The sequence below is a fragment of the Musca domestica genome, unplaced genomic scaffold (assembly GCF_030504385.1).
Source record: "Musca domestica strain aabys unplaced genomic scaffold, Musca_domestica.polishedcontigs.V.1.1 42, whole genome shotgun sequence".
Taxonomy (NCBI): domain Eukaryota; kingdom Metazoa; phylum Arthropoda; class Insecta; order Diptera; family Muscidae; genus Musca; species Musca domestica.
This window is the reverse complement of record NW_026712329.1, coordinates 6,675,571-6,701,302: the sequence shown is the minus strand read 5'-3', so window position 1 is coordinate 6,701,302 and position 25,732 is coordinate 6,675,571. Positions and strand designations below refer to the sequence as shown.

At 34.3% G+C, this 25,732-nt stretch overlaps 2 protein-coding genes across 7 annotated transcripts in view; both read left to right on the top strand.

Moving 5' to 3' along the window:
* Positions 1-1,147: 1,147 nt before the first annotated feature.
* On the top strand, positions 1,148-3,663 carry LOC131804324 (UNC93-like protein MFSD11). The gene is made up of 4 exons (XM_059127038.1): positions 1,148-1,370; positions 1,615-2,072; positions 2,131-2,564; positions 2,931-3,663. The coding sequence occupies exons 1-4, from the start codon at positions 1,153-1,155 to the stop codon at positions 3,123-3,125; spliced, it is 1,305 nt and encodes a 434-aa protein (XP_058983021.1). The 5' UTR covers positions 1,148-1,152; the 3' UTR covers positions 3,126-3,663.
* Positions 3,664-12,079: 8,416 nt separating this feature from the next.
* Positions 12,080-25,732, top strand: part of LOC101889065 (rho GTPase-activating protein gacU) — a 63,859-nt gene continuing 50,206 nt past the window's right edge. For 5 of the 6 annotated variants that reach the window (XM_059127113.1, XM_059127112.1, XM_059127111.1 and 2 more), the window contains exon 1: positions 12,080-13,156. The gene's annotated coding sequence lies outside the window, so the exon portion shown is untranslated. Of the gene's footprint in view, positions 13,161-25,732 lie in introns of all 6 variants that reach the window. The other variant, XM_059127110.1, reaches the window with a different exon arrangement.

Here is a 25,732-nt window from a genome sequence, read left to right as displayed (position 1 = left end):
AGTTGTGAACTATAACTAAAATGTTTCGAATTACATCTGAAAAAGGTGTTCATATCGCTTTTCTAATACTGAAGCGATCAATTTAATTATTGATTCATTTTATTTTCTTTATTCGTTTGTCATGCAACGTCTCATTGCAGCTTGCTACATTTTATCTGATTAAGCGTTGCAGCGTGTTACAGCTGTCCATCAATCAATGAATGAGTGAATGAATGAATGCATTGATTCATTGATGGCTAAGTCTTGAAATAAATGCCTGTATAGCTTTCACTTATTCCACTTGCATACATACAGACAGTCAAACAGACATACATATCTTGGCAATCATTTAATTGACAGTTTTTCACAACTATTGTCGTCAGAGATATGACATTTTGTAAACATAATTATTAAAAACTCATAATATCCATTTTCTCGTGTCCATTTATTTGAGTTGGTTTTCGCGCATTTCAAAATTGGACAAATTTGGAGACATCATTCATTATTTCAAATATAATTAGGGGATAAATGTTAAGCCGCAATTTGGCGCACGTAAGAAAAGATAAAATTCGGCAAAACGATCATGTGATAACCTACCTATAAATGTATTTTCAAATGAGCGACGTTCATATGTATCTTCTAAAGGAAAAAAATCTTGATGTGGGTTAAATTTATGTCTTTCATTTCAACCGAAAAACAATACCAACAAAAGCAAAATAATTCCGCATACGCAAAACATGCCAGTGTCATTAACTCCAATAGGAATTTGTTTTTAACAAATTCATCAAAAAATTAAGCTGAACAAATCGCCCTAGTTTTAGCAACGAAATATGAACAAAGCTACATAACGCCAACAAAAATAAAATATAACAGTTTAAACATTTTCATTTGTATAACAATTACCAAATCTATTGTAATTTTATTTCAATCTTTATGTAAAAGTCCCGGGAGCAAGGGCGTCCATTAACACACAAGATTTTTACATTTTATTGTCTTTTTATTAAATGAAGCATGATGCTGTATAACTTTTCTCAACATTAGGATAATACATTATAGTCTTAAGGATTCCCTTATATTGTTATTAATTGTCATCTTATTGATAAAAAAAAGACTCAATAAAATATAACTAACTTATTTTATTTCAATGCTTGTGTATCTCATCAGCCTAAAAATATGCCACGATTTATAACAATTTATTGTTTTATCTTTATTTCATTACAGAAAACCCTATTGGTTAGCATTCACGATGACGATCCCAGCTTCAATGGAGACGGTTATACCAGTTTGGCTGTTATTTATGCCACATTTGCTCTCTTCAATTGGCTTGCCCCATCCTTTATTGCATTTACTGGACCACGTACCGCTATGGTAGTGGGAGCTTGTACTTATACGTAAGTTTTGAAGACTCATAGTAGTCTTAAAGGCTAATATAGCAGATGGTTTGATAGGTTGGATGATATAGATTGAGTGGAATTCGTATGTGTGCAAACAGCCGATAAATTGAATTGTCTTACCGACTCTGTTCAAAGCATTTGTTCAATATCCCATTTACTCCGACAAAAATACATTTAAATAGACAAAGCACTATGACCTTTAAATCATCTATGTTAATCCCGTACTTTTCCTTTATTTCAGATTCTTTGTGGTCACCTTTCTGTTTCCTAGCACATGGCTGTTATATGTGGCCAGTGCCCTCTTGGGTGTGGGTGCTGCCATCACATGGACCGGCCAGGGAAGTTTCTTGGCTCGATGCAGTGACTCGGGCAACATATCCAGGAATTCTGGCATTTTTTGGGCTTTGCTACAGTGCAGTATGTTCTTTGGCAATCTCTTTGTGTACTACGAATTTCAAAATAAGGATCAAATTGACTATCAGACCCGTTCGCTGGTTATTGGTGTTCTAACTGGAGTGGCTGTGTTGGGTGTAATCTTCTTGGCAACATTGCGTTATGTGCCGGACAATTCAACCGTGGATACGGAATTACGTCAACCCCAGACGCCATGGGATAGTGCTCGAGTGGCTTTCCGTTCGGCAGGACAATTGTTTATGACCCGAGATATGTTGCTGCTCAGTATGGCTTTCTTGTATACCGGTAAGGAGAAATGCAATTTGAATATGGATACATTTGTTTAATCTCAATTTCTTCCTAGGTTTCGAGCTTTCCTTCTTCAGTGGCGTCTATGGCCCCTCGATTGGTTTTACAATGAAAATCTCCGATACTCCCAAAGAAATCATGGGCTTGGCTGGCATTTGCATTGGTGTTGGCGAAGTCTTTGGAGGCAGTCTCTTTGGCATTTTGGCTTCGAAGACAACACGTTTTGGTCGTGATCCCATTGTCATTGCTGGCTATTTAATCCATATTGTGGCCTTCATTTTAATCTTCTTCAACTTGCCCGATAATGCCCCCTTCAATGATACCGATAGTATTTCGTTCTTCAATCCTCCTCGTACATGGATCGCCTTATTGTGCGCCTTCCTATTAGGTTTGGGAGATGCCTGCTTCAATACTCAGATCTATTCGATGTTGGGTGGGGTGTTCGTAAAGAACTCGGTTGGAGCATTTGCTTTGTTTAAATTTACACAGGTGAGTTAGGAAGATCTGATAGAAGAAGACTAATACCTCTTCTCTTGGAATATAAGTAGACTGTCTTCTATAAGTTCAGTAGTTATGCCCATAGGAGAGCAGATCACCAATTGGCCTCTTATAAGAAAACCATCAGGTCTTCTATGAGAAGATCAAATGGTCTTCAATGAGAAGACAAAATGGTCTTCTACGAGTTGCCCAACTTGTCTTCTATTCTATAAGGAGGCCAACTGGTCTTCTATGATAAGACCTACTGATCTTCTATGATAAGATCACCTGGTCTTCTATGAGAAGACCAACCTTCTATGATGATCTTAAATTTTTCTCTCAATACAAAATTTAACCTCCGTTTCTTGTGTCTTTTAGTCTGTTGCTGCTGCCATTAGTTTCTTCTATTCCTCGCATTTGGGATTAAGAGCCCAGCTGGGCATCCTCGTTGTATTCGGCACCATTGGAGCCGCATGTTTCTGTATTGTGGAATGGTCTGCTAAACGAAGAGCCCGTGAAGAATCGAGAGATGTTTCCGAAATCTCAGCATCGATATCATCTTTGGATAAATAAGAGTACGAGATGATTATGAGGATGGCAAATTTACCACTGAAGCAGTAAAATCATTCCAATCGTTTTTCTTTTTCTATTTTCCACAAATGAAATTTCATTTTCATAATTTTCCATAATTTGTTGTGTGCAATAAGTGAAATGTGCGTGTATTATTATTTTCAGTTTTTTTTACACTGTATTAAAATATTAGAAAAAATATTTGTGTTTTAGGAGAAATGAATTGCAAAGCTAGTTGTAAGAAGGAAAGAAATTAAAAAAAACTGAAATTGTTATTGTTAGAATTTTATATACCTAATATTACTTAGATGTTTAAGCTAATAGAAATGTTCCTCTTTGGTCAGAACATTTTCTGTACTATGTTCTTTTTTAATTATTATCATTTTTTTTTTTTGGTTTTGTAAGTAACGAGTTGAAAGATTATAAAGTATTTAGTATTTCTTTTTTAATTATTTGTCGCCACAGTCTTCCGAGACAATAATTAAATGTAATGTCAATAAACTGAATTATAAGAAAAATAAAAACAAACTACACAAATCAATTGTAATCAAAATGAAAAACAAAGAAACTCACAAAATTAAAAGGATGATCAGTTGGAGATAGCTATTTGTAAAGCAACCTACATATATAAGTAAGTAAGAAATAGTTTAAAAAAAAAATAAATAAAATAACACTGACCCATATCTATCAAAAAGCTTGGAAATGTTTTCAGAATATTGAGATTTTTATTGTATATATATATATATATTATATTTTTTGACTGGCTTAAGACATGGGCTGGTTTCTTGGGATTAGAACAAAGGAGCGTAGGGCCAAACTCGAACTAAGTCAACCTAAAACTCATTTATTCCTCTACGAAGAAGCCAACCGATGACTTAAGCCAGTCAAAAGCGTTTTATGTATTCTCACCTTAAGGCAACCTAAATTCACTCTGAAAGTACTATAACAACGAATCAACTGCTAAAAAAACATTATTTTGTTAAACCTATTTATACTTCTGCTGCAAATTTTTGGTTTTCACAACTCTAACGGTTATTGTGGTCTGAGATTATAAGTCCCGATATTTGGTATTTTCGTCGATTTTCAACACAAACTGATGAAAATATACCTATTCATGTATTCACTTCCATATAAAGCCTTAAAACATACATATTTATTTATTTTCATCTGTTCTATAAAGTCTTGAAATAAACACCTAGTGTTTTATCTTTAATTCTTTATGCACCATTTTCCAGCTATGGAAATGGAATATTGAATCCTTATGAACTATGTTATTTACGAATTGTTACCTCATTTCCAAAATATGGAAAGTTTAATAAATTTAATTTTTTTAAAAATAATGTCTGTCCTATTGTCCTATTTTTATTATTTTTTTCTTTCTTATGTTAAAGTGACTTAATAGTCTTTAAAAATCTCAATATTTTGAAAACATTAAAAGTAAAAATGCAGATATCGGTCTTTATTACATACGTACATAAATTTTATACATATTAATTCATTGTATACAATATTGTTATTAACTAAAATCCTTCACTTTTATTTGGATAAGAGAAAAATAATGATGAATATATAAAGTCTGTGATCCGTTCACTCCATAAGTTGAAGATCCCAAACCTTTCCCAAAACAAAAGTAATTATGAAATCATTGCTCAAAATGCATACATATATTTAAATAACTAATTACTCTAAAACTACCATTCAGTGAGACCGATTTTTATGACTTGTTTTATATCCGATTGGAAGAATCTGTATTCTCCTAAGTTAATAGATCACTATCTGAAGTTCTTTCGTAGTTTGAGGACGATCTACAGGTTTCCCAAAGATTGACACAGTTCGTCTATAGTTTTATGAAAAAAAAAACTTATAAAAAATCTTCAATTAAAGGAAAAAGGCCAGACCACCAACAAAAATCCGTGACTTTGAAACCCAAAATTTCGATATAAACAAGTAAAAAAAATATTTAAGACCCTCCACCTTAGGATAAAGGAAACATTTTTATATAAAAGTATCTGAATTCAAGCGTAACTTTAAACTTCGTATACCTGTAAGACCGTTTTTTCATAATGCAGTTAAATTTATCAAAAAATCATAATTTGAGTAAAGCTGTTATATGGGGCCATACCAAAACGGGAATCTCTAGAGTCAATACTTCAAAGATTGTTATCTATCAAATTTTTTAAAATACCAAATTTGAAACAAATCTGTTTTTAAATGTGACTAGAATTATCAAAATACCGAATATCGGTGGGTATAGTTATATGTGCGCTTTAGGAAAACGTGGAACTAAATATTCCATGTTTTGCCACCGGGCTAGAACCCATTATGAACTGCAAATACCAATTTTGATCAAAATACCGAATATCGGGATGTACCGTTATATGGGGCTATACAACAACGTGGACCTATACATACATAGTTTCGCCACCGGAGCTAGAACCCATTATGACACAAATACCATTTTTTAGACAAATCTGTGGAAAAATGTTTCTAAAATCATCAAAATACCGAATATAGGGAGGTACCGCTATATGGGGGCTATACCAAAACGGAATGGCAAAAAACGGAATGAAAAGAAGTTAAAGTTGGTAACTATCGGTAGCCCTTAGCGACTACTTTGATTTCGTTGCTGAAAATATCTCAGTATCATAGAAACTATATGTTCTACTCTTCTTCTTTAAGAATTAATAAATACAACTAAAATGAAGTGTAAAACATTTTATGGTTAATGCGTGGTATTCGCCCTTATTCTCTCGGTACGAGGGCGTTTATTGCGAGTCGGCATATCAAGTATAAATATTACAATGTAAGGGTTTTTGGAATTTTTTAAGAAAATATTGGTTTGTATAGGCTTTTATTTTGTCGTTACAGTTTTCGATGTCGACTTGCACTTGTTTAGTGATTTTTTTTTGTACAAAATATAACAAAAATTAAAAATCCCAAAATAAAAATAACAAATTGTTAGTCAATGTAACATATTTTACTGTGATAGTTCCAAGTTCAAATCATTTCCAACACTTCAAAGATGTTAGATTTCTGCCTCATAAGTCATTTTTTAATCCCTCAGTCAAATGGCTACAGAGGGTATACAACATTTAATACGGCCAAAACGTGCATAATCGAAACTACGGGTTTGGACCCCACGTCACTTTGGGCTAAATATGTTTGGGGGTCTGTTTGGCTGGTACATCGTAATATTATTATCAAACTTAGATCGAGTTCGGAGATGGGTAATATCACATTTTCTGATACCTCCCCACAAAAACCCAAATTTAAATGGAAAATAATTTGTCATTTAGAACAAGAAAAGATCATCCAATTTTATGCAAATCCCAATATTTGTATAAGTGCTACATCAGGTGCGAAAACGGACAATATCAGCGCACTCCATCATGTACCTCCCCCACAAAGGGTAAAAATGTTAAATAATTATAACTCTCATATTGAGCACCCGATTCTCTTTAAATTTCACACATCTCAATATTTCTACTGACACAGCACCTGGAGTGAAGACATCGTATATAGGACAACTCCACCTGGCACCTCCCGCACAAAGGGTTAAAATTTGGAATAATAGTAAAAAATGCGATTTTCTTCAAAATTCACACATCCCAAAACATTTATCAACACACAATTTGACGCGAAGACGGGATATATCAATCCATTCCTTTTGGCACATCCCCCATTACGGATTAAATTTTTGAATATCCACGAAGTTCGTAAAACGTGAAATAATCATCCGATTCCTTTCAAACTCGGCACATCTCAATACTTCTATCAACACAAGATCTGTTGTGAAGATGGAATATATGGGTTCACTTCTTCTAGTACCTTCCCCACAAAGAGTGAGCATTTGAAAAAATTGTATATCTCATAACATGTGAAAGAAGTTAGCGATTCTTTTCAAACTTGGTTTATCTAAATATTTCTCTCAACAATAGATTTGATTTGGATAACTCCCATTTTGAAAAATTTATATCAGACTTTTGTTAGATACGAAATGGACAGCGTTGACCCACTTTTTCGGAACCATTCCCACAAACGCCTAAAAGCTGAAATAATATTTATGTAAACAAGCATACATTGGATGAAGTTATACATCTGTCGCCAAAATCGACTGATACTTATTACCTTGTTCACATCAAATTACTTTTTTTTACTTTTTCTTCATCATTCGGTTCGAAATTACATCCAGAAACAAACAAAAAAAAAAAAAACATATTTTTATACCCTAAAAAAAAGAAAAATAAAATTGGAATTTCAATGGCTTACCCCGAGCTTATTTTTGCGATATGTTCAGCTCACGAGCCATTTTTCGGCCACTGCGACACGCGTTTCAATTAAGTCGCTTCTTTACTTTTCGAACCATTTCTGCTGATGTTGCTGTTTCCTTCCGTCGACTAGCTTGGCGAAGGACTACGCTACCAGTATCACGGTAACGAGCGATGGTACGAGCCACAAAAGATTTATTTACATTTAAGTGCTGGAGTGCTCTAACGATAGCCACTTGTGGTTTTCCAGCTAAATATAAAGAAATCAGACTATCAACTTTTTTCTGGAAAATTCTCAGCAAAATGCTTTCGTACGCTTGTAAACAATATAATGAGCTATTACTGTAATAATTTTAACAGCTGTTGGACGAGTGGCTTAGTGGCTTCAGATAGCTGTCTGAAGTTGATTGTAGTTTTTCACCTCACCCTGTATATGATTTGTATTTTACTCCCTCATACCCGTAAAATACTCGTCACGACAATGATATTTTTTGCCAACTATCAGATATAGCATACTACGACTATATATGCAAAGTGGTGTAGGGTATCATAAAGTCGGCCCATCCCGACTTTGGCCTTTCTATACTGGGTTTAAACTAAATTTGTAACAATATATATCAGCTGTCGCAAATATTAGTGATGACAGATTCAAATTATCGATAAACAGTCGGCCCTGTTACAAAATACCAAATTGGTGTAGACGTTGAAAACAAGTGATGTCATTCCAACGATGTCGGCGCCGCCAAATAGAATAAGGGCGATTATGTTATTATAAGAAATAAATTAAAACAGTGTTGGCTTGTTTGTTCGGGATACCATAGTGTTTTGTTGTTGCAAAATGGTCAGGCTTAATCCCTTAATAATTAATTAAAAAAATAAATAAAATTAATAAATTAATGAAAGCCGCTCACGATCATGCACTGAGCGGACTTGCAACAACAATTTCGTTCCCCAAACTTTGAACATGTCAATGAAAACTTTAGCTAAAGATCAGAATTTAATCTTGTGATTTATTCATTCGTTGATTCGCACTTTATTTGGGATTGTATTACATTCGAATAAATCTACCTCTTTATTACATCCTCTATTTTCCACTTTCATAATCCTTTACAAATGTAGAAAAAATATCGTTAAAAACACATTTGTCCAATACAACAATTTGAATTTAAACACTTTAAGTGAAGGATTTTTTTTTTTGTAAAAACACAAGAGTTGTCGGCCTAGCCGAACTTTATTGTTAACTAAATTTATTATGCGAGTATAAACGTGAATATTTTTTTGCGTAATCATTGTTATAAAATATTTGTCAACATTGTTGTTTTGCATCGATTCGATTTGATATTTTAATACAATATTTACAAAAATTTATATATATATATACATACCCATTATTATATATACAAACATAAATATATAAACTTCACATGTACGAAGTAAAAAAAGAATAACATAGTTGTAGCAAATTATTTTACACTTTTTGATATATTATTTATAGAATTACTTATTCTTTTTATTTGTTATTATTATTCAAAAATATAATATTGTTATTGTTTTTTGTATTGAACTTGCGTAAAAAAACATGTCAATGTACTAATAAATATACTGTATTATATATCAATTGTATTTTCAGACAATTTTGTTTAGTTTTACGACATCTTTAAATGGTTTGTTAATTTATAGAAAGCCTTCGATCTGGGTCATATCACCGCAATCGAAATATAATTGTTTCTACACGATGTTGTACACGATAGGTAGTATGTTGTCGAAAAGAAAGTATGTAGTGATTTTTGCGCAGAAAAAGGTAACAAAAAAAAAAAAAAAAAAACAAGAAGTTGATGAAAATGTAAGTATTTTTCTATTTCGGTAAAATACATTTAAGAAAATATTACATTTATTGCGGATCAAAGAAAGAAATGCGCAAGTAAAAAAGCTGTAAGTTCGGCCGGGCCGAACACCGTTTGTAACGAAATTGGCAATTCTCAAAAACAATAAAATCCGTTAAAAATTCTGTTAAAATCTTAAAAATACCGAATGAGACTGTTATATTAGGGTTTGTCATAAGCCATTACAATACTCAAGTTCGAAACTTAAAAAAAAAATACAGTGAATAATTAGCTAAAATCAGCAAAATACTGTATATCGGGAGGTACCGTTATATGGGGCCTATACGAAGATGTGAACCTGCACAGACAACCTTCTCTCATAGGCTGTAGTATCCATTACGAACTTCAAATACCAAATTTGAAACAATACCGGTGAATAATATCGCTAAAATCAACACAGTAACGAATATCGGGAGGTACCGTTATATGGATGCTATACGAAGACGTGGACCTACATTGCCCATTTTCAATACCAAAAGTCCTTCAGACATAATATATATTTGAGTAACATTTTATCCACCTAATTCATTTCGTTCGGAAGATAGAGTGATTGCCACAGATGGACGGACGGATTAAATCGATATAGAATTTTATGCTGATCAAGAATATATATACTTTGTTGGTCTAAAATGTATATTTCGAGGTGTTACAAACGGAATGACAAACTTAATATAACCTCCATACTATAGTGGAGGGTAAAAAAATGCAACAAAGCCAATGCAAAGCAGAAAGAGGTATTGGCTGAATTTATCTTGGAGTATCCAGACATTTAAAATCTATGGATGTTAAAAACACAATTAGTTAAAAGCATTCACTTCTTAATAGAATCTACCTCAGGCAATGCTAAAGGACTGCTTTTGTCACGAAAATTTTTCCTTATTAATGCTACTTTATACTCATCCTCTGAAACCATATTTTGATCACAAAAACTTATTTTGAAACTCTCTTTCGTTTCCATTTTCTCTTTACCATATTTTTACAGAAATATAAAAAGTAGTATATAAAATAAATTACGGTCGAATGCGGTGATCCAGATTTCTTCTCACTGTCCGAATTTCATTGGAATCGGACATTGGGTGCATCAAATATATAAAATCGGCCGAAAATTTATATGGGAGCTACACCCAAATCTGAACCGATGTCAATATAATTTGGTATATTTATTGTTGTTTCAAATTCCCTTACGCATTCTAAATTTGGAGACTGTATCTGTAATCGATCAATAGATATGTGCATTTAAAATCTAAACTTTTGGGATGTACCTCCGATTTTGATGCTATATCTCCAATTCCAAATGAAATTTCAAAAATGTATATAGCCTGTATTACTTTTAGGCGATGTTGTAGTATACTTGGAAATTTTCAGGACAATATATTCAGCGGTTTTCAAGGCCATAAATTACAAGCAAACATACAATCATTTTCCTCTTTTATACATATAGATTCCTACGAAGTTGGCATATATACGTTTGGTTTAGGTAACATAATACCACTAAATATTCGCCCTTTTGCAAGTTTTTGTTGTAATTTCTACCGAATGAACTATAATTTGAGATTTAAAGTTTATTTTATTATTTTTACTATTGGTTCAGCATTAGGCATGGCCCCAATTAAAAAGTACGTTGAGACTTTGAATGTTTTGAGAAGTATTTTTAATCAACATTGTATATAAAGTACGCAAAATTTCTCGATTTGTTCGTTTTTTTTTTATCTAGAATTTTCAATTACAAAAGGCATTTTGAAAAAAATTCTGCACAAAATTATAACCAAAATAGAACAGTCATTTTTCAGTTCCGTAATTTTTTAGTGGATTTTCTCAATATTTTCTTTTATGTAATTACAAATAACTGTAATTACAAATAACCACTGTAAATACAAATAACCAAAAGAACATTTGAGTCATTTGAGGCCCAGCAGTTCTCAACTGATGTCTTACTATACTTTTTTAAATTTTATACATATAGATTTAAAGAAGTAGGTGTATCCAGTTCCTTTGACACCAAACAGACATCTAGGGTGGGAGGGAGAGTCAAGAGTACGTCATATACTAACTATGGAACTGATATAATCATTATTCATGCTAATATTAGGATTTTAGCTAAATCGAAAAAATGGGCGTATAATTGGGCGTGGTCACTTTTTCTTGGCAAAAAAACAAAACTCGGGGAAGGGGTACATTAAAAAAAATTATCCAAATCAGTCCAGTCGTTCTCTACTGATTCAATTACCAACGAACAACAATTGATTTTTTTATACATATAGATTAAAAAGTAGGTGTGATCAATTCCGCAGCCCCAAATAAATACTTAGCGTTGGATGGAAAGTCAACAGTATCTCGTGTATATATTGAAACCGATATCTTCATTATTGTGGTAAAACTAAGGATTTTAGATAAATCGAAATAGTGGGCGTAATAGTAGGCGTGCTCAATATTTTTTCCTTAAAAGCTTAACTCGGGGTATGATGAACGTGTGATTATTAATGTTATCAAATAAAAATGATCGAGAGCTAATCATTGCTCTGAAAACCACTTAGTTATTGTTCACCTCTTCATTTTTGAACCATTTAAAATCTGTCGGCTAGTAACGGTTGTCTTTTGTTCCATCTGTCATTAGATATGACAGTTGTTGTATTGTGTATTAAATACCAAAACATGCAACACTGTTTCCATTTTGGCTACACAACAAAACATAACCCCAGGTTCTCTGTGTATTTCCTCTTCCCTGTCAGGCACTCTCTTTCTCCCAACCAGTCTGTCTCACTCACTCACTTAGCGGTGAATTAAATCTCACGTAGTGCCGAGTTAATTCAGTCTCTCGCTGGCCGTTGAAGTACAAAATTCGTGAGTGTACGAAGGCGCGCATTACATTTTTCGTTGTGTTTGATGTGATTTGGCATTTGTTTTTGTTGTTTTATTTCATTGAAACCCGACCATCTATCCAACACCGCCTCCCGCATTGACCAACAACCCTAATAGTAAATGAAACAAGTAAAGAATAATAACAAAATCTAACTAAAATTGTTGTTGTGCAAAACATTTATGGTAATGGCAGCAGTAATAACAACAACAGCTACTGCCACCCGCATGTGATGGTAGAATTAGGAGAATAAAAAATAAAAAAAACAGCAATAACAGCCGCAGCAACATCATCAAGAAAAAAGAGAAAATCTAATCATTTTAATTTAACAACAATTGACCCCCTTTGAAGGTCCATTGATGGCAAGGAGAGGAGTTGTTGGAGAGAACAAGTTATTTTTATAGAACAAAAAGCTATAGTTGCGGGCTATTACAACAAAATTATTTTATTCAAATAGAATAAATTTTAAAGAAAATTTAAAAAATACCACTTAGTGCAAAAGAAAATCTTTCAGCTCTTATCGCCCCCTTGAGAAACAAGCAATTCAAGAGAGAGAGAGAGAGAGAGAGAGGAAGAGTAAACAAGGAGCAAATAAAACATGATGAAAAATTTGCAAACATAAGAAATAAATCAATTAATTAATTAAATATTGCAGAAATACATAAGAAATCTTGGTGGAAAAGTAAAAAAGAATTGTGCAAAGAAAAATAAATAAGAAAATAAAATAGAAAATAATTGTCATTGTCAGCAACATCATTACAAATTATTTTGTATTGAGAAAGAGAAAAAATCGTTTAGTTTAAAGGGAAAAAATCATTAAAATTTATTAATTGTTAAAAAAGTGATTGTGTAAAACGTTTGTCCCGCCTCGTCTATCGCGCGCTCTCTTTCTCCATCTCCATCTTAGCTCGCGACTCGTGTAAAATATTAAATTGGCATTTCACTAATGAATTTGCTAAAAGCAACAATAACAACAGAAGCTATTTGGTATAATACCGCAACGGATCATCTGTCCATTCATCATAGGTTGGTAAATATTGTTATTGTTTTATCTTTTTTATTGCATTTTCGTGGTGTCTCCTCTGATTGCTTGTTTTCTCTTTAATTTCGTTTGACAAATAAGTACCTTCGTAGATATTTAATTCATTACCTCCATTAGAGGTCAAAAGTTCATGTTGGTTCAAATTGAAGGGCATTTTGAGTAATAACTATATACAGGTAATAGTTTACAATGATTACAAAAACGCAAAGATACATAAATAATAACAAATAACACAAATTAACGTACAGAATAAGTTAAAAAGTATCGGTCGGTTTTGCCGACAAATGTATTCCCTCAGACAATGTCCGTTTATTTTTATATATTTTGGCTTGCGTTATGATTCTTTAAACTGTTGACACTTTATGTGGGAGGTTCCGAAAGAGTATAAATACTGGATTTGGACTATACCAACCTCTACTTTCTCTTTATATGAAATATGTGATCCTTTTTGGAACATTTTGAAATATGCCTGAGTTACCAGATATAGTGGAAGGAAGTGTTCCGCTTCATTTAATATTGAAAACTTTTGGGATGTCAAAAATTTGAAGAAAATCAAATCCTATTGCCAATTTTATGGGAATAATAATAGTAAGAATTGTAACCTTGTAAGCATTACCTGCGCGTAATAATGTTTGCATAAATATATTTTTACTAGCTGAACCCGGTGCGCTTCGCTACCCCTTTTGATTTTATGTGCTTTCAAAATTTTATATACGAATATATGTTGGATAAAGAAAAACAAATTTAAAAATTAAAAAAAAGAATATTGCACTAATTTAATGCGTAAATAAACAAAATCATTACAAAAGCAGTAACATGACATGCATACACGAAGGGTTTGTCCTTTGGATTTATTTATTTCATAGCAAATACTAAGCGTGCAGGAAACTGCAATTTTTTTAAGTAGAGTGGTTTTTCTATTGCAATTAGTGAATTCGAGATAGCAACATACTTCGCCGTAATAAGCGTATTTCAAATAAATTGTTGTGTTGTTTTTTAGTGTTAGCCTAAGGCGTTGTGGGTCAATGATTTAAATATAATTTAAAAAAATTACTTTTACACAAAACTCCGCCACACCTTTCATAATTCATTGAAATTGGTGCGTCAAATATGTGAAATCGGCCGAGAATATATATATGGGAGCTATATCCAAATCTTAACTAATTTCCAATTAATTTATCACATTTATTATTATAACCAAATTCCACCACACATTCTGAATTTCATTGGAATCGGTCATATATATCGTGTTTGGTGCATAATATGTATGAAATCGACCGAAATATATATGTTAGCTATATCCAAACCTCAACTGATTTCAATATAATTTGGCAATTTTTGCTGGTGCCAGATTTTGTCTCTCTCGCTTTGGGTGCATCAAATATGTGAAATCGGCTGAGTATATGTTTGGGAGCTATAATCACATCTGAGCGTATTTGAATATAATTTGTCAAATTTATTTTTGTACCAAATTTAGCCACTCATGCCGAATTTCGTTGGAATCGGAAATACGTATCGTGTTTTGTGCATCAAATATGTGAAATCGGCTGAGTATATGTTTGGGAGCTATAATCACATCTGAGCGTATTTGAATATAATTTGTCAAATTTATTTTTGTACCAAATTTAGCCACTCATGCCGAATTTCGTTGGAATCGGAAATACGTATCGTGTTTTGTGCATCAAATATGTGAAATCGGCGGAAAATATATATGGGAGCTATATCCAAATCTGAACCGATTTTAATATAATTTGACTAATTTATTTTCTAATCAAAATCCCGTTATATATTCCAAATTTCTTTGGAATCGAACATACATAGCATAAAATACATGAAATCGGTCGAAAATATATATGAGAGCTATATCCAAATCTGAACCGATTTCAATTTAATTTGACAAATTCATTTTGGCTCCCAATTCCGTTACTTATTTTAAATTTCATTACAATTGGAAATACATGTCGTGTTTGGTCCACCAAATACATGAAATCGGCCGAAAATGTATATATAGCTTCCATATACATTTTCGGCCGATTTCATGTATTTGGTGGACCAAACATCTGAACCGATTTCAATATAATTTGGGAAATCAATTTTTTAGATAAAATCTATCACACGTTTCAAATTGCATTGAAATTGGGGATACATAGCGTGTTTGGTGCATCAAATGCTTGAAATCGGCCGAAAATATATATGGGAGCTATATCCAAATCTGAACCGATTTCAATATAATTTGACAAATTTATTTTCGGATTAAATCCCGTCACACATTCCAAATTTCATTGGAATCGAACATTCATATCGTGTTTGAAGCATCAAATGAACGAAATCGTTCGAAAATATATATGGGAGCTATATCCAAATCTGAACCGATTACAATATAATTTGGCAAACTTATTTTTGTTCCGAATTCCGTTACGTATTCTAAATTTGGAGACTGTATCTTCAACCAATCAATAGATATGTGCATATAAAATCTAAATTTTTGGAAGGTACCTCCGATTCTGATGCTATATCTCCAGTTCCAAGTGGAAATTCAAAAATGTATATAGCCTATGTTACTTTCAGGCGATGTTGCAGTATATATGGAAATTTTCAGGAAAATCTATTCAGCGGTTTTGGAGTCCATAAATTACAAACAAACAAACATACAAACATTTTCCTCTTTTATAGATATAGAAGAAGAAGATATATAAATGAATGAATTTGATGCTATATGATGCGATTTTGGATTATCAATTTTTTTTATTTTATTTAATACCAAAAAATATTTTCAGAACACAAAAGTATTGGCACACCTAAATTATATCTTATGAATATAGAAAATATTTGCGAATTAATATTTTGTTGGCAATCCCTACAGTTTAATAACAGCATCCAGTCGTTTTGGCATGGAATGGGCCAATCTTTTGGTCGTTTCTTCGCCTATATTTAATAACATCATCCAGTCGTTTTGGCATGGAATGGACCAATCTTCTGGTCGTTTCTTCGCCTATATTTTACCATTCTTTCAATAAGGCTATTTGCAGCTCAGTTTTATTTGAAAGTTCAGGTTTTTTAACCCGTCTGTCCAGTTCTTCCCATAAATGCTCAATTGGATTGAGGTCTGGAGAGTGTGGTGGGTGTGGCAGTACGTGTGCGGTGTTGTATGTTAGCTACATTCGCACAATATGAGATGTGTGCTTTGGGTCGTTATCATGCTGAAAGGTTAATAAATTAGTTGGGTTCAGCTTTTCGGTACTTTTCTTCGAATTTCCCTTTAAAATATCGAGATAAATTATTTTGTTCATTATTCCATCTATAAAAACTAGTTCTCCAACACCTCTAGCAGATATACAACACCATACCATAACTCCCCCACCACCATGTTTAACAGTTGGTGCATGGTTTTGTTTGTCATAGGCAGTGTTTGGTTTTCGCCACACAGTAACTCTTCCTTCCGACTGGAATATATTAAATTTGCTTTCATCGGAGAAGAGCACTTGGTCCCAAAACTCAGTTGACTTATTTTTATACTCCTTTGCATACTCTAAACGTTTCATTTGGTTGGTTTGAGAAATGAGTGGTTTACGTCTAGCAACTCGCGCGTTGTAGCCAGCCTCATGCAGCACTCGTCTTTTCGTCATGGCAAAATCTTCTTTAACTTCCGCAGCAATTTGCGTTGACGTTGTTTTGACTTTTCTAACAATTTGCATGCATTCTCGATCACTAAAAATTCCGGGCCGGCCAGAGCGCTTTATATTTTCCAAATTAAGTGCCTCTTTAAATCGATGAATGATGTTTCGAATGGTAAATCGGCTTCTATCCATAATTTCTCCAATCTCGGCATATGATTTTCCTTGATTGTGTAAATTAATAATAATTTTACGCTGGGATTCTGTGGTTTCTTTAAGTTTGCCACCTATACTTGCTTCATATATTATTTTCAACCAATAATTTTCACAACTGCTCGAATTTCTGGAAAAAATTAGCTTGGTTGTTTAAAACGGTAAATAGCCGTTCATATTTTCTAGCAAATGAATTGCCAGAATATAAATTTTTACATAGTTGCCACATAGTAATACAGGTGTGCCAATACTTTTGTGCACAAAAAGTTGACTTATTAGTTTATGCATTAAAGAAAATAATACTTACTAATTTGATATAAAAACAAAGTTGTATGTGGTGCTATATTCTTTCATTTACGTAAAAATATAATTTTCAGCCACTACACATTGCATGCCGAGCATAATACAAATTGTTAATTTGAAAACTGTCGGTGTGCCAATATTTATGTGCATTACTGTATATCAAATTTAAAAAGATTTTTTTTTAAAGAAAACTTAGCAACGATCAATATTGAATACGTATTTACGAGAACGGGGGAAATTTGAAATCAGATAGAACGAACATAGAATATTATTAATCTGATTTACACTGAATTGAATGGAGGTATAAATATAATATCGGATGAAACGTATATATGAGAGCTATTACCATGTGTGGATCGATTTGTTAAAAAATTAAACGGCTTCATTCTAGTAGTAAATTTATAGTATGATTCAAAATGAAATATTAGAAAATATATATGTGAGCTATAGTAGCAAAATGGGTCGTATGTGTGGAAACCCTTCCTATGTGGGTTAATTTTCAATATTTGGTGCTCAATAAACCTTAAATCGGTCAATATCCAGAGCACAGATTTGCTCGCCCGGAAGCGAAACTTGCTCGCGAGCAGGATTTCTCGAAGAGTGGGAGTTTTTTTTACAGAGTCTACTCTTCACTCATTTGTTTATGTGGGAGCACTCCCGAGTCACTCCAGTTTGAATAATAAGAGTGAGAGCAGAATCGCTCAAAAGTGTACGAAGCGGAAAAATACTCATACATAAATATATCCAGAGCACAGATTTGCTCGCCCGGAAGCGAAACTTGCTCGCGAGCAGGATTTCTCGAAGATTGGGAGTTTTTCTTTACAGAGTCTACTCTTCACTCATTTGTTTATGTGGGAGCACTCCCGAGTCACTCCAGTTTGAATAATAAGAGTAAGAGCAGAATAGCTCAAAAGTGTACGAAGCGGAAAAATACTCATACATAGATATAGAACAATGATGTGACAAAAAGAGTGCTCGGCAAGAGTAGAATTTGCTCTATTTTGAACGAATTTTATGCTCACTCAAAAACGAGGAAAATAAGCTCACTAATATACGAGCGACATCGAAAAATTGAGTTTGCTCGATATTTTTCTGTTCCAGGAGCGCACTAGCTCGAATTCGAGTAAATTTCACTCTTTGTACAAATTCCAGCGAATTTTTCGGGATCTGGCGATATCCAAGTCTGAGCCGATCTCGCCAACGTTTGACAAAGGTATTTGTCTTTAGGGGTCCTAATTATTAAATCGAATGAAACATATAAACGAGAGCAATGAATATATCTGGTACTGAGTTTCATCAAATTTTACGAACTTGCTTCCAGGGTGATTTTAGACGTCTGTTACAATGTCAAATATTATGCATTTTGTGGCACAATGGATATGATATCGGATGACGATACATACGGGAGCCAAATGTAAACTGTTTACCAACAATTTCAATAGGGTTCTTCCTTGGACCAAGCACAGACTACTTAAATGTTTTTGCATTGTGGGGCAGCTATCAGAACAAGTGGGTAGCTAATAGAGACGAGCAAAAATATGCATATTTGTTCTAAGCTTAATATAAACAAGTAAGCAAAGGCTACAGTCGAGCGGGGCCGACCGTTGAATACCCTACAACACTATAATAAACGATACAGTTTATATAGGCGAGATACTCGAAAGAATTCCACAAGATATTGTGACAAATTATAAAAGAAAACCATCAGGTTTTGTTCTCTAATTTTCGAATAATAGCAACTTTAACCAATTTGCTCATTTCCAATTTATTGGTAGATGTTGCACGTAAATGGTCTTCCTAGATCTGGAAACAAAATTTTCCCAAAGACCTATAATCTCTCAGAAGTGGCAAAAGTTTAACATTTATTATTGGTTTTTGACTGAAACGCATCTATATGAGATATAGACATTTGACTATATTCTTCAACGAAATCAGCGTTAACGAAATAGTCAGAAGTGCATCTGTCCTGTATTTGTGAATTCTCCAAAAAGTCACTGGAATGGACATTTTCGTATTTTGTCTACAAAAGTTGGCAAACTATTTCACACATTGAATATTTTTGGATGGCCATCTGAAACTGCTTGGCTTTTATAATGTGCGGTAACCCCCATTCAAATGTGCGTGAGGATCGGGCGATAATTACGACCTGTTGACAATTTTGCAGTTTTTTGGTCCATTTCAACCCCCAAATATATGGCGATCATCTCCAAAAAGAGTAGGCTTCTATTCTGACCCTCATGTTATCCCCATGCAAAACTTCGTAAGGATCGGGCCATAAATGAGATCTGTATATGATATCCCGATATCCTAACTACTTAGTTTTGTTAGCTGTAGAAATATTACCAAATGTTTAATTCAAAATGAAAATATGCCAAAAATATGACAAAATTGAAAAAATATGAGAAAATTTTACAAAATCAATATTTTCATCTTTAGAGAGATATTTTTATGCGATTTTTTTAGACGTTTTTTCTTTCCTGACAAGAGGCCATTCTGAATTAATGAGAACTGTCGAAATCAGTTCAGCCGTTCTCGACACATATCTCCTTTGATAAACATATATGTCGCACTTATTTTGCTATATATCCGATTTGTTGGATAATAACATCAATGTAAAGGTCAGAAGTAACCTTGTGATGACTTTGTGATTTCGCCGGGATTTAAAATATTCACGGTTTAATGAAAAATTTTGATTTTTTTCAACACAAAAGATATGGTCTATTTTACCCGCTAAATATTATCCGATGATCACCGTAATTGGTAGGCTTCTTCCCCGCCCTAAACTGTATCTACATGCGAAATGTCGCGTCCATTGGTCTATAATTGCGACCTGTATAGCTAATGCAAAATCCGACATTTTTTCAGTATTTGGTCCATTTCAACCCCTAAACATTTGGCAATCATCTCCAAAAGCAATAGGGTTCTATTCTGGTCCAAGCCCCACCTACATTCTAAATTTCGTGAAGATCGGGCCATAATTGCGAGCTGTAGAGTGATTACAAATTAACATGGACAGACGGACAGACGGACGGACATACATAGCTAGATAGACTCAGCTCGGCGAGCTAGGAAGATCCATATATACTTTCCTATGTGGGAAACCAATATTTCGAGGTGTTACATAATTTTTGGCCCAATCAAACTTATAATACCCCCAACACATAGTGTTGTAGGGTATAAAAAGTCTATTAGTTATGTCATAAATTTGGGGAAGTGTGCTAAAGACATCGATAATAGCAATAAATATGAGTTAAATGAACCATAAAGAGATACAATGCAGGTCAGAATGGTAAATGTGCAAAGATGTTTCATTAATGATGACACACAAAGCTGATGGTAAGATGAGAGACATTTCAGTTGTGATCGAAGGCAAACATTTATTTGTAGTATTTTTCTTTTGCATAAGAATAAGGGACAAGGCAGAGAAGGCAAAAATTTTGGAAAATTTTGATAGACACTTTTCCCCATCAGTTCTCTTAGCTTTCATTTGAAAATATTTTCCCCAGGAGCTATTCAAGATTTCTACCTACGTAAGATCTAATCTGAAGATGAAATACATCTGACTACTCCTTCCGGCACCTTCCCCAGCGCGGTTTATTTGAATAATTATATCTCTCTTAAAAAACGAAATAAACACCTGATTCTCTTCAAATTTCACATATTCCAACATTTTATTAACCAATGATCTTATGCGTCCCCACAAGGGACGATAATAACTTGCGAAACAAATCAGCTATTCTTTAAAACTTGGTATATCTAAATATTTTTCTCAACCAGTGATCTGATGTTAATATGGAATATATCGGCCCACTCCTTCGGGTGCCTCCCCCACAGAGGCTAAAATGTTAATTTTTATTATTTTTATAAAATTAAAAATAAATGTTTGATTTTACAACACAATGATTTTATTTTGTATTAGATAAAGGAGTACTTTGGTCTACTACTTTGGTCTACACGCTCATTTCAACATTTTTTCAAATAAATCGATGAGTCGATATAGTTCAAATCTGATCAAATACGAAATAGACAATATTTGCCCACACCTTCGCAAGGGACATTAGCTGAAGGTATACAGCTCAGCTACAAGTGAAAACAGTGTTGTATTATTTCACCGAAATTACAATTTGAGCTTTGAACTGTGTTATCCCAAAGTTGTCAGGTCCCTCCTATGCTTATATAGAATAGGAAAAAAACTATATAAAGTTTGAGTGGGGACAAGATATGGAAAACGGGAATTGCTGATTTGCTAAGTGTGGCCTTTTCATTAAGTCGGGATGTTACCTCAGAAGCGATGCCATTTTATTTCGATGTTATGATTGTATGAATTTGCCAATAACGTAATTGTAGGCCGTATCTGATGGCAGTTCTCCCTTGGCAGGTTAGTTATGATTTTTTGTGAATTGTGATTTGGTTTTTGATCATATACAGAGTAACCCCAGGTCCGACGCATTGAAAATAGATTCTCAGAATACGAATCGACTTTGATCGAAAAGATCAAATCATCTCTCTGAGTAAGTCTGAGCCATTGATTACTGTTGGGGTCAATTCTTAACAAATCTTCTTCCCTTCGAGCGTGATTAAGGAGGTAAATATTATTTCAAATTTAAAGACTAATAAATCATGACATGCAATCACCCTTGTCTAGGCAAAGGAAACAACACATTAGACACGAAAGAACATGTTTAATATGTAATTAAATAAAGTTTTATTGTTGTTTATGGTATTCTCAGCATCTTTTTTTCTTTCCATTAAAATTGTTTGGAATAATTAGGCTGATCTGGCCTTTAATGGGAAAGCTTAATTTCATCCCCCACCTCTTCTCGCCCCTCTATTTCGGCGCATAACAACGTAGATAAGTAATGAGACCATGAATGATCCGCTTGTTGTTTATCTTGTCATTATTGAAATAGATTTCCCGTGAAAAAAGAACCTAATAAGGAAATGTAAACTAAAAGCATTTCAATGAAAAGTGCATTAGAAGAAGTAGACGAGAGAAAAAAACAAAAAAGCCATTATCATAATTATTCTACAGAACATTTTTATGTTGCTCCAGTCAAATATAGGAATAGGAGAGGGGAGAGGGGGGAATGGTATATAGTTGTACTTTAAAAGAAAACGATTCTCCTCCTAAGCTCAGATAGCAATTGAAAACGTCCTCCCTTTCACATTTCCACGCTTTCATTCATGTTGCCACACTCACTGGCCAGAGACAGAGCAAGAAAAGTGATCTTGAATTTTCCAACTGTAAAATTTTAATTAAAAAAATTGAGATGTTTTGATTATAATGCGGGAAAATATTCATTCCTGACTGCTGTCTGCAATTTTCCTTGTGAAAGCAGCCACAGCTAAAATAATAGCCAACCAAGGGAGGTGGAAGAGGAAGACAACGAAATAAAAATATGCCATATAAATCTCTTGTTCACACAATAACTCTTGTATTGTTGGATGTCTGTTTGTCTGTTGTTGTTGCTTTGTTTTTGGAATTCTCAAGGTTTCTTTGGGCAACAAACACGAGCAGTCAGGGGCCGTGTAGTATGACACCAACAGCTGAGGGCCAGTACCACCACTGCGCCATATTCACATGTTTTTCTTCCCTCCAGTTGTTGTTGTTTTCTTTTTTGAATGACTGGCTGAGTGGCTGGCTTGTTATACACGCTTCGTTGGCTATTGTTCATCACATGTAGGTACTTAGTTGTCGAGTATTTTCCTGCATTTGCTAGAAGGCAAGGTTGGCTGGTTCGTCGGTTAGTTGGTAGATAGATAGGTAGATGATGTTTGATTGTAGGTTCCCATTTTACTCCCGTGCTACGCAAGATACAGTTTTTCAGATTTTGTCATAGATTTCTAATTTTTATACAAATTATAAATAAACAGCTTGGAGGTTGAACAAATTGCAATGAAATAAGATAAGAGAAAAATATCGTTATTGCCGAACTGGAGTCGGCTGAAGCGAATTTAATAGGCGAATTAAGGTAATGGTAAGCTAAAGGGGGATTATAATCGAGCTGAAAAGGTGCTTTATAGTCGAATTAAAATAGACCTAAACATCCGATCTGAAGAAATGCTTTAAAGCAAGCTTTAACGCAGGCTCTATAGCCCACTTGAAAAGGACCAGCTGAAGCAAACATTAGAAACTAACTTAAAGTGGACGCGATGAAATGGGACTGTAAGAGAATTTATAGATCAACATATGGAGGAGGGGAAGTGGGGGTCATTAAAGATCAGCTGGTAAGTGGGAAACTTAATAGACCAAAAGACGCTAGAGAACAGCTTAATTAAGGCTTTATAAACCAACTGATTAGAAGCTTAATAAGCCAGAGCGACTTTGTAGACCAGAGAAGGGGTCTCTCTCCAAGGATCTCCAAGGGGGAGTTTCGTAGAGAGTAACTGATTATAAACGACCTGAAGAAGGGTCTACTCACTAATAAACGAGTTGAAGCAGGGAGTAATTTCCTATAGACGAGCTAAATTAGGAAGTCGTCTCTCATCGATGAGCTGAAGTAGAGAGTCGTCTTTCATAGATTAGCTGAAGCTGACAGTCGACTCATCATCGACAACTGCTGAAACAGGGACTCGTCTCTAGTCTGTAGACGAGCTGAAGCAGGGAGCTTCCATAGACAAGCATTCAGCCTCCATAGAAGAGCTGTTTTGGACGAGTTGAAGGTGGTATCTTTAGACGCGCTGAAGTGGTCTCTTTGGGCGAGCGGAAAGGGTTTTTCCTTTGACGAGCTCCCATATAAATGGTGCACACGAACATCCACTGGTGTCGCTGTCCAAAAAGAGATCATTTAAGAGAAAAAAAACAAAGAAAAATTTGGCATACTTATTTGGGCTGGTATTACAAGTTTGGTGCACAATATTAGCCAAATTGGACGAAAATATGTGGGAGCTATACCTATATTTTGGCCGATTTTCTCCAATTTCAATAGGGTTCGCCCTTGGTCCAAACAACTTATTTGTGCAAAATTTAATCTGAATCGGTCAATAAATGCGACCTGTACTTTGTTTACAAAAATAAGTGGACAGATAAACGGACGGACGGATATGCATAAATCGAGTCAGAATGTGATTCTATGCAGATCATCAAAAGGAACTATGGGTCTATCTCGTTAACTTTTGCCTGTTACAAACAAATGGTAAATGGTGTAGGGTATAAACATTGTTGTTTTTAGACGAGCTGTAGGTGGTATCTTTGGATGATCTCTTAAGCCTGGCAGAAGGGGAGTTCTTTAGATAAGCAGAAGGGGGAATCTTAAGACGAAATGAAGGGAGTATCTTTAGACGGCTGAATGGTGTGTCTTTAAACGCGCTGAATTAAGTTTTTTTGACGAGCGGAAAGTGGGTCTCTTTTGACGAGCTTCCCTAATCAAACATCCATATATGAGTCTCTATAGACAAGCTGCTGTTAGCCTCTTTAGACGAGCTGAAGTTGGTGACTTTAGATGATCTAAAGGGGGTCTCTTAAGCTTCGATAAAGGGGGCCACTTAAGGCGCGCTGAAGGAGCTATCTTTAGACGAGCTAAAGGAGAACTCTTTAGACACGCTAAAGGGGCCTCCTTAGACGACCGAAAAGATTATATTTTGACGACCGGAAAGGATATCACTTTTTACGAGCTTCTATATGCAAACATCAATGTATGAGTCTCTTTATACAAGCTGAAGGTGGTCTCTTTATACTCGCTGAAGGGGGTCGCTTTAAACACGCTGAAGGGAGTTTATTTAGGCGACCGGAAAGTGTGTCTCTTTTGGCGAGCTTTAATATATAAAAAGATCCATAGGCGAGTCACTATAGACAAGCTTCTGTTAGTTTCTATGCACGAACTCAAGGGGGTTCCTTTAGACGCTTTGGAGGAGGTTTTTAGACGCGCCGTGAAGGGTGTCTTAGACAACTGAAAATGGTCCCTTTAGACGATCGTGAAGGGGGACTCTTTGACAAGCTGAAGCGATGACTTAAAGAAATTTTCGTATTTACTTAAGACCTACACAGAGTCAAGTAGTTTTAAAAACCACATAGCAGACCTTTCTAATGTCTTCAACAGATGAAGACATCATTTCATATTTTGACAGTGAAAATTGTATATGCCTGTCCGTCATTTACCAGCAACCAACATTTATATCTGTAATTGATGGGCAGTTCTTCTTCTTCTCCTTTGGTTGAGTGAAATGTGTTTTTTTTTTTTTGTTTTCATTCATGTAAACCGATTACAAATGCTTGTTATTCACGTTAATACCTGAGGCTAACTTGTTCTACAAGCAAAGACTGACTGTCTTGTCTGACAGATTTGTGACAGTTTTCGTTTTTGTTTTTCTCTGCTACCAGATACTTTCTTTGCGCCAAAGAAAAGAAAATTTTGAACCACACTCACATACCGAAGTTCCATAAATATGCCGGAAATTTCTCTTGTATTTGAATGTAGATTTTGGGAAAAT